General features: G+C 39.2%; 1 protein-coding gene across 2 annotated transcripts in view; it reads right to left on the minus strand.

The window, feature by feature from the left end:
- LTBP1 (latent transforming growth factor beta binding protein 1) overlaps positions 1-7,372 on the minus strand; it is a 214,393-nt gene extending 207,021 nt beyond the window's left edge. The window contains exons 1-2 of one of the 2 annotated variants that reach the window (XM_026680806.2): positions 6,347-7,372; positions 3,283-3,353 (exon numbers count right to left, since the gene is read on the minus strand). In XM_026680806.2, the coding sequence (XP_026536591.2) occupies positions 3,283-3,353; positions 6,347-6,816 (541 nt within the window). In that variant the 5' untranslated portion in view covers positions 6,817-7,372. The remainder of the gene's footprint in view (positions 1-3,282; positions 3,354-6,346) is intronic. The other variant, XM_026680798.2, reaches the window with a different exon arrangement.
- Between the last annotated feature and the right edge of the window lie 3,472 nt (positions 7,373-10,844).

Raw genomic sequence — 10,844 nt, forward strand, 5'->3', positions numbered from 1 at the left:
ACCATATTTTAGTGCTACCATATTTCCCATGGACTCAGGAAAATGCGCTATTAAAATCAAAACCTATCACAACCACTCACTAAAACAACATAATAAATGAAAACAAATAAAACCATATCAGCAATAGCACTAAAACTAATGTAAATAGGCGTCCAATGAACAGATATTAACATACGCATATTAGAAAATCTCCAAACACAAAAAAAATGGTAGAAAGAAGTCCCATACTAGTAGTTAAACAATGCATAAACTAACACAAAGCATTAATGAGCTTTTGTAGCTGTAGGGAGAAGGGATCACTACCAGTTAACTAAGTTGCTTCATTTCTTAAGAGGAAGGAAGAATGATCCATTAAGGCATGCACCTCAACATGGACCTTAAGGAATGCATATCAAAATGCAAATGCACTGTTGTAATAACATATGCTTCATCAACAGATGCCCAAACCCATAAAGCCATTGCTTTGTTGCACATTAAAGGCAGATTATTTTCGATCTGGGATGGGAATGTACTAGATTACAGTGTGTCCCCAATAAAGCATTGCTACTTCTGCAAGCATGCTGGGAGACAGACATTCTAGTCAGGAATGCATTGGATGTGTTTCTATATGTAAATGTGGAATGAAACAGAAGCATTTATTACTGACTTTGTAAAATCAAGGTCTTTGCAGGACATCTGCAAGCCAGACTGATGGAAACAATTTCAGCAGTAGGAACAAAGGAAACAGCATCCTATGAAGACAAGGTGGGCCAGAGCCAATTAACTTTTCCCCGCCTGTCACCATTTTCCTCTGTTTCCCCACCTGTCACCATTTTCCTCTGTATGATCCAATGTTCATTCTGTGAAAATACTGCATTAATACAGACTTCAATACTAACATCACAATGACTTTGAAAATCACAGCAAACCAGATCTTTTTAGAAATGTTTCCAGCCCTTTAACTGAAAAGATGAATCATTCATTAATGTATTAATATAATTAATATGTTAATAAATATTAATTGATAGGATTTTGGAAAGAGGAAAGGAAGTCATTAATTTCACTGGCATGGGACTGGGGCTTTCTTCTCTGTAATTTTTTTTTAATTTTTCAATTGATGTTTGAAAATACTAGCCAACTTTTCGATAACATACTGCATAAATACCGTGTTTGTGTGAAAAGCATAAAAACATTAATTTTCAATTCAGTGAGATATACATGGGTCTGACTCCAGTGCTGGAAAAAATGAACGAATTTGTACTAAAATTAGAAGCCAGATCCTGGGGGGGTTGTCACAAGGGTTATATTAAGGTTTGCTCACAAAAGCCATCTGTAAATCTCATTTTATTTCACTAAAACATTAAAATTAAAAGTCTTCCCAATAAGAACACAGGGAGTCTGTGTACTTATTCCTTTGACACCTGTATATATTGGAAGCATTCAAGGAAATTGCTTCATGGATCTTTCCAGAGATAGCTGAAAGTAGCCACAGAGAATGATATATTAAGAATGTAAAACTGAGTCTCAGCAATTATTTTATCTTTTCTTCTATAATGGTGTACAATTTGGATGTTTTTCCTAACTATACTCGGTACACCCTCTCCTTTATTTCAAACAGTTGCAAAATTTGTGTACCAGGAGTTACATAATGTAATCCAGATCCATTATAGGTCCAGCCAGAGATTGAACTAAGGTTTTCTTCACTGATACTCGGTAGATATCTTGCTGGGTGGATAAAAAATTCTGGAACACAAACTGCGTCAAATTCAAAACACTTAATTTTGAGTTCAGAATGCCCTGTCCCAGGCTGCTTTAATAGTTTTGGAAGTATTCCAAGCTCAGAACACCTGTTTTGAATGTGAAATAATATGTTTGGAACGTGAAACACGTTCAGAATAATCAAAACAGCCTATTCCATGTTTGAAACAGTTTTTTTTTTCTCATTTAAGATAAGGTGTTTCAAATTCAGAAAGGTTTTAATTCATGAGTACCCATGAGGTGGCAAATGAAGCATGTATGCAATGACATGATAGCACAAGTACCATGGCTGCATATTGCATCAGCATGCATAAATGCAACATTTGCTGATGATGTCACGAAGTGCGTATCTTTTTAACTGCACTCTGACTGCAGTCTGACACATGTTCCGCTATTCAGATTCAAAATGTTTTGCATGTTATTGTTTCTTGCTGTCTCAAAATCTGAAATGTAAAGAAAAGACTCAATAAACCAAACTTTCCACTCGAGTCCTTTTGCTGAAAGGTATCAGTTTGTATCAGTTCTACCATTATGGATTTATTGGGAGGACTGAAAAGAGGGTGTTGAATTCACATATTTCCAGAGATTTCCTTAGAAAGTTGAACTTGCTATATCTTAATATAGTTTTGTTTTGGATCACTCACTTGATGATGATAAGGTGAATGAAGAGCTACCTGCCCCTTACCTCCAGCAACGGTTGTGGCAATATAATATGTGCTGAGGAAGAAACTTTACTTTTCACATCCCAGGTCAAAAAACAAACTGCTACCTCTCTTGGCTTTCATGCAGGGCAGGCCAAACAGACCCTCATCCCACATCTGCTACACAGAAGTTCAGTAGAGAAACCTCTGACTGCAAAATGTTTTAACAGCTTACAGTTGCAGATAGTTCTGCAAAATATCTGCTTTTTGTTCAGGAGCAGTCAAACTCAAGAGAAGAAGCCATTCCTATTTTGAACCCCAGTGACTTGGAGAGTGGGGAGGAATTCAAAGCAGGATGAGATGAGTTCACCACCAAAAAGACCCTGCTTCATTTGGAGGAAGTTACGAAAATCTGAGCCAGAAGTAGGAAGTCACTTAAATGTCATTAAGGGCGTAGAGATCTACGTGCAAACCGATCCAATATCCTGAATTCTCATTTTCTTTGAAAATGAGAGTTTAAAATATTAAGTATAAAAACCATTGGGACTGTCATGCTGTGACAAATAATCCTGTCAAATCCCAAAGGAAAGGAGTATGTGTGTTTCTTAATGCATTTCTTAGCACAAATGCATTTTGGGACCTCGTAAAGAAGTCTCCCAGATTTGTATAAAGGGTGCATTATTTTAATTGCAGTAGGAGAGGTGGCAAAAATAAATAAGTAAATAAAAACAAACAAACAAACAAATAAAATCTAAATAGGTCTGAATATAAAGTTAGGCCACTAGCATGATAAATTTCTAGTGACAAGTATCTTCAACTGATTGCATACTGCAGGACTTTGCAAGGACCAGGAACTATTTTTATATTTAGGAGAGGACAGGCCTTATGGCTTATGGCTACTTACGTTTGGTGCACCTCTGGGACCCAGGAACTTTGCTCCAGCCATGACAGCATTGCCCACCACAGACATTCACCCTGCAAAAAAAACAGGAGAGAAAAGGATCAACCACCAGGTGCAGATGTCGCCCATAAATTCTACTGCATTTCAATAGCTCGCTATTTTTCTCTCCTTGGGGACACTTTCAAAGCAGGGGGAAGGAGGGGGAATGAGCTAAAAAAGCCAGCTAGAACTATAACAAGAGACTGAAAGGGGGGCAAAATAGGGGGGAGAGGTTGGACTGACACTTTGGTGGAATGCTAGGGGTAGGCAGGAGGGGTGGGGGACTTCAGGCTTGAAGGAAAGTAATTATAAGTGTTCCAAATAAGAATAGATTCTTCAGTACTTAGAAGGCAATAGGTCTTTCCTGACTGTCTGTGAGAGGGCTTTCTTTTTTCCTCTGTGGTTACCTCACTTTCATTGTATGTGACCTAGAGGCACATCTCTCTTGGCTGCGTAAGCATGAAAAGGAGTAGAGGCATCCAAATGCCTCAGCTGTTTACATTCTCACCACCTTCTCTAAGATTAAGGTACCAAAGCTGAAGGTCTTTGACCACCGTGGGGTAGATGCAGGTCTCTAGCTCAATTTACCTCCCACAAGCCAAAGGAAAAAGGAAGCCAAAATTAATAAATTAAATTAAAACTGGGACCAAATTGGCTAGTCCACCTCATGCCAGGTAAGAAACCTGAGAAATCAATATCATGAGGCAGTTTTAGGGGCATCATTAAAGGCCAGCTGAGGCCAAACATTTAATATTATGTTTTTACAAACCTTATGGATAATTTTTGGCTTTTCTGCGTTGAGGTAGCAGATGGGCCATATCTTCAATGGGTTCCATCAATGAAAGTTTGATTACTTGTCCAAGTTTAATAATTATTTCTGCCATCGTTTGTTGCAGGTACAAGCTATGCTTCCACAATCTTAAATGGAATGCTCTTGCGAATGCCCATATATTGTAAAATAGTGGGTGACTTAAAGCATGTCTGAATTTTTCCCTCAAAAATTTAATCAGTGATCGTTATAAATGGTATTAATAGTAAGGTTCCTTCAACGCTGAATATGATATTTAAACCATTACATTTTTTAAAGAAATAAGAGTGATATACAAATTCAAACAAAATATTATTTTTAACACAAAGACTTTCGAAACATATTGAAGAGGTGTGCTAATTTATAAGAGGCATTCCCTCTGTTTGTCCCACATTATAACATGCTTCTACTAAAATAAGCTCAGTATGATTTTGTCATCTAAAAGTAAAGTTGACTTTTTCCCTTTAAAACTATGGTTGATTACTGCAAAGAATAAAGATATGTAATCATAGTAATTACTTAAAATATAATCAAGCAAAACTTTAACTGGACCATTACTATATTTGAATCCATGATCTGAATGAGTTAGACAAGTGCTTCTTAAAGTGTAGTCCTAGGACCCCAAGACCATCCCAGACATTAACTAAATCAAAATGATTTGCCAACCTATATTGAAAAATAACACAATATTACAACCCCATCGAACAAGAGTATAAAAAGTAGCAGCAGTGAATGCATCAATGTTAACTTTCAATACAGTGATTAATATAATTCATACAAACAAAAGCTCTTTGAGGTCCTCCATAATTTTTGAAGAGAAAAGAGTTTAAGAAACACTGTGTTAGAATATTGCTTCAAAGAAGAACCTGTTTTCTTTTATAACATTCTTAAACTAACCATATGAGCTGGGTTTACACATCATATGAAACTAGCTTACCACTTTTTAGTCTATATTATTACAGATAGTCCTCAATTGATTATCATAACTGAGCCTGGAAGTTGTAAGTTGTTGCAGTCATAAGTTGAGGTGCCACATGATTGCATTTGAAGTTCTGACCATTTTGTATAATGGTAGTTAAGTAAACAGGAGGTTGTTAAATGAATTCATTTCCCCAATGGGCTTGTTTGCCGGAAACCAAAAATAAATGCAAGAAACCCACAAAAGATATTGCAAATCGTGGTCACCTGATACAAGATGCTGCAAATGGCTGTAAAGGTGAGCCAGTTGTCAAACACCCAAAGTGTGATCACATCACCACAGGAGTTTATGCGGCCATCATAACTCCAAAAACAGGTTGTAAGTAGATCTGGGGAGGTCTGTTGTAACTTCAAATGGTTGTTAAGTGACCAATGATAAGTAGAGGATATCTGTATTTGTATAAACTACGTAACCACCAAGCCCTTTTTTAAATTTGACGTCCTCATGTGCATCAAGCATAGTGTTGACAAAAAAATCCACTTTTTTACCCAAGTAAGGAGTGGGCATTTATGTGAACAATCAGCCAGGAATATCTCCAGTTTAACATGCTCTTCTACAAAAACCATGAACTCAAAAGACCTATATACACCATGTCTTTAAATTCTTCTTTCTTGTTTCTCTAGCTACAGTTCATTTATGTGAAAGATAACTAAGCCAAAACTTTAGAAGGGAGATTCTGGTCTTGTTCCTTTTCAGTGTTTCACACTGTCCTTAGTTTAAACTACACTCAAAGAAGCTTTTTCCTAACTTGCTATTTTCCAGATGTTTCTGGACCTTAACTCCTAGAATTCACCCAAACGCTGGCTGGTGATTCTGGCGTTGCTGTTTCACTCCATCTGGAGAACACCCGGTTTTAGAAGGGACTCTTAAATAACAGGACCCAACATGATGCTGTCCAGAGATATTATGCTACCACTTTCACAGTTCCTAATCACCTCACCCCTCTGTTGGGTCATTCTGTTTGGGAATTCCAGGAGCTGCGCTCTGGAAGGCAACGGAGAAAGGAAAACTGGGAAGAAAGAAGAGGGGGAGGGGAAAGGTCCCAAAATTGGGGAATAGAACGGCATTGTGGGAAAGCCTAAACGGTATGAACATCATGCCTCGGATTACGGGTCCGCCAGTCCACAGGCATGCGCGCTCTTAAGTGGCCGGGATGGGGGGGTCGGGGGTGGGTGGGAAGACACTCTCAAATGGCGAGAGCACCTTGACTTGGCGGGAAAGCCCCGTCGTTGTCTCCTTACCCTTGCAGCTGCCGCAGATGGGCTTTAGGGTGGATCTTAGCGCCGGAGGTGCCGTTGCTGTGGCGCTGCTGGGTCTTGGAGCGCAAGACGATTTTTCCAGCTTTGGCGAAGGAGGAGGAGGAAGAAGAGGAGGAGGAGGAGGCTGCCGTGTGGATGCCGGCAGGTTTGTGTTGAAGGCGCACGGTGGGACCCAAGCGGAGCTGCACGCCAGGATTGCTCGGTTTGCTCATCCGGCGAGTTCGCTCCAAGGTGCTGCTGCTGCTGCTGCTGCGCCGAGAGTTACCGTAAGGGGTATCCACCAGCTCCAGGTTGAACAGGCGCTGCTGCCTTCCGCTCAGCCGGCGGCTGTGAGACGCTCCCGGCTGCAGCATGTAGGTGACCCTCCTCACATTCGCCTTTTCGGAAGCGTCCAGCGTCGGGCACCAAAAGGCAGAGGCGCAAAGCAGGAAAGCCCACCTGATCCAAGCCATCTCCTCCAATTCCAGGGGGGCTTCTGCTACCGCCAGGCAAATAATACCCCACCAACTTTCGGCGCAGACAAAAGAAACGCACGGAGTCCCTTTGGTGCTTTGCAATTTCCCACCCCCTCACCCCCTCCGCTTGCGTTTGCTCGGAAAGTGCGGCTCCTTTCACCCACCCGCCTCCCAAAATAAAAGTGCTTTAGATGATCCGGCGCCTCATCCACCGCCCTCCCGCGTTGCCTTTGCAGCGGGCGAGGCAAGCAAGTTCAGTCAAAAAGTTTCTGCACCGAATAAGAAGAATGCATCGTTAGGCGAGGGAGCTCGAGGAAGATAGCTTGGAAGCCAGCAGAAGGGGCTGGTTTTCTAGTTCAGGGCTTTTCCTTTCTCGGGAGAGACAAAAAAAAAAAAGAGAGAGACAAACCAGTCAGGCTGAGGAAGCTGGTCGTACGCCTAGGTAAGAACTAACCTTTTTAAGGCAGTTCAGACTGGCGTGGGGGGTGGGGGGGAACCACTCTTTTAAAAGTTTCTCTGGCTGTGTGGCTCCCCTTGAGTGTCGGATCTGTACAACCAATCCCAGATAGCCGTGACGTCAGGCAAGCCGTTCCTAATTGGGAAAACTATAAAAGGGGCCGGAGCTCCAAAGTCACAACCCAGTTTCAAAAACAGAATGAATGCACATCTGCCAGCCTTCCTTACCTCCGCGATGGCAAGACCGAAGACCTCGGCTGATAGACTTACCTAGCGGTATTTTTATGCATCCCGCTGATAGGTGTTGCATTGTCCTAACTGCTAGCTAACTGTACCGGCAATAGGAAGTTACAAAGGAGCTTTCCTTATCAGTGATAGGGAATTTTCTTCAATGTTGCCCCTTGTTCCTGCTATCCTTGTCTGGTTCCCAGGCTGTGTTTTAAGCATCTTTTTTTCTGGTCTGTTTTGTGTCACCAGCAAAACCTCAAACTATCCACTACTGACTTCACCCCATTCCTAAGAGGTCTGTAAGAGGTGTGCATTAGTGCACCATCGTGCCTCCAGTCCCTGCCCTATTGTCCCCATTTATTCGTATTTCTTGTATTCTTACTCATGTTTATACTTATACCTATTATCTTGTAAGCGACTGACAAATCAAATAAATAAAATAAAATAAAAATAAATATTCTGGGTGGCAGCTCTCTTGGTTATCACTTCAAGAGCTGGGTCTGCAAAGAATGGCTTCTGAAAAAAGGTTCCTCTGCCATCCATAAAAATTGATGCCACCATAAAATTATTTGTCCTTAAGCTAACACAAGATTCTTTGGTGTTGCTGTCAAGAAGGGATCTGAAAAGTCCTAGTGTTTAAAACATATAAAATCAGCTACATGCGAAAGGCTGATTTTCATGTGGAACTCCAAAAGTTTTTCCCTGAATGTCACTCTGCTAAACAAATAATTCCCTCAACACTGTCAAACTATTTTACTAAGTCTGCATTACTATTACTATTAATTCTCCCATCCTTCCTTTCACCCATCTCCTCCCACTTATGACTATATGACCGTAACCTTGTTGCTTGTATCCTAACAATTTTTATTGACTGTTTCCTGGTATGATTTGATTGCTTATTGTTCCCTGTGACTATTATTAAGTGTTGTACCTTATGATTCTTGACTCTTGCCGAATGTATCTTTTCTTTTATGTGCACTGAGAGCATATGCACCAAGACAAATTCCTTGTGTGTCCGATCAAGAATTGGTCAATAAAGAATTCTATTCTATTCTATTCTTAGTAGATAGCTTGGCCTTCTCTGACAGGACGTATCCAGATGTGTGAGATTACGAACCCCATTACTCCCTGCCTGCATACTCACTGGGTACAATGGAAGCAGTAATGCAATGGTGGGCTCCAAGATGGTGAACAGTGGCTATATCTAGCCTATTCTGATTTAGTTAAATAAAACAGAAAGAGGAATGAGTATTTGCTATGTCTGCTGCCTTGAGTTATTTATTAAATAATAATAATGAAGGCGAGTTTGAAAAAATATTTTTTAATTATTTTATTCAGGCAGTGGGGAAACCATTTGGTAAATGTGGAAAGATCCCTGGCAATCTTCACAGAAGTTCAAAGTGGGGAAGTTAACACATGTGTATGGTGTGAATAGATTGCTATGACTAAAAATAATGCAGACTAGAGCTTTACAAACACCAATACTGACAGGGAAAGTCACTTGAATACAAAGTGAGACCAAACCTCACTCCTTACTACCACTTATGATGTCACTATTTTGGGTAATGAAACAACTGCAAGAAAACAATGAAGCTCAGCGAGCACCAAGAACCGTCATTTCAACCCTGAGCTACAAATATTTCCCTTTATCAAACTACATCCTGTCATCGGTTTCCTTCACATTGAAAAGTAAGCCACAGAAGCCAAATGGAAGCCAATGTGTTATTATTCACAGTTCTCCATGACTTAGACTCGAACCTGAAACTTCATTGAGACCAGCTTCCTGCTAAAGCAGAAAATCTATTCCCACAGCATCCCAGATAGATGCAGATAATGATGCTTAAACTTATGTCATAAACGAACATTAATCTGAGGCAGCCTATTCCATTGTCAAATAGCTCATATAGCTGGACATTTAGTAAAAATTCTGTCTTGAAATTTAAACCTGTTGGATCAAGTATTTTCCCTGTAATTAAATAGCATCCATATATTTTTCTTATTGGTTATATTACTTTATTAAAAGAACCATGTTTTAGTTTTTATATTTTGTTAGCTTTTAGAATTGTAACTATTCTAGGATCCTTTGGGAAGAAAAGTGTGTTATAAAAACACATATTTGACAATTATGTGTCATTATATTTAAGACCAAAAGTAATGGTAATCATACAGGGTAAGTCTGTGCAATGAGGCTGGAAGATGTGTGGCTGTCCAGATGTTAAATTAAAAACCTTGTTATCCTTAACTGTTGGACATGCTAGCTGTTGGCAATTGGATTCCAACATCTGGAAGACTATAGTTATTTCAATCCTCCTAGAATTGCTTATGGGAAAATAAGTCTTGCCTGCATGTAATGAATGTATTTACAGATAGTTATATGGACATTATAAGGTTTAACCCTAAAGAAATTTAAATTTATTACTGAATTCAGTAAAATATTTCTGAATCGCATGTCTGGAATGATACTGAACACCAGAAGTTAATGCTATACAATTTTACATAGATTTTTTCCGATGAAAAGTTTTAAATCATATTATATAAATTTAATATGACATGCATTTTCATGTATTAAATATCAAAACAGTGATGCCTCAAAAGTATATAAAATATATTACAACCTTTCTAAAGTATAAAGATTCTTTCTTGATGCTTCAGCTTCTCAGTTGTCTTGAATTGTATGTAGAATCTCTAAATTATTGTCAATCATGCATATTTTACATCTGGACATTGGCCAATTTTATTTAAACAGTCTTTCAAATAGATAAATCATATAGCTAGCTAAAAGAGAATGGCTGAAAGAGAATGCTTGAAAATTTTATCAAATTCGGCATTTGTGAAGTCCATGGAAAGAACACAATCAGAACATCCCTATGTCTTTTGAACACTAAAAAGACTAAGCTAAAAGACATCAATCTAGACAGGTCTTTTGTACTGGTACTTCAGCTCCCATAATCAAGATGCAGAGAGAAGTTCAGTACCATGTGAATATATTGCCCCTACGGACAAGCAATAAATTGATAATATTACCAGTTTTTAATGTATCAACCAACAGCCATCTCTGAGTATAGTGTTGAATAAAGCCACTCTTGCCCCTTCTTTGCCTGTCATTTATTTTGGTATTACACCACCCTTGTATACTTGATTTCCCAATACAGGCCTTCTTTTGCCCAGAGCAAAGTTTAATTGATTTAATACTGACTGCATTCCAGAAGATAATCAACTTTTTCCACTTCTGGAAAAAATATTTCAGTTCAATATTTAGGGGGTGTTCATGTGACTAGACAAACCTGATCAGGAATCACTTCCCTTTGTAGGAAGAGAGCTGTGTTAGTCTATACTGGTAA

Source organism: Notechis scutatus, chromosome 1 (genome assembly GCF_049901735.1).
Source record: "Notechis scutatus isolate UNSWTSFEM ecotype Mainland chromosome 1, rNotScu1.2, whole genome shotgun sequence".
Lineage (NCBI taxonomy): Eukaryota > Metazoa > Chordata > Lepidosauria > Squamata > Elapidae > Notechis > Notechis scutatus.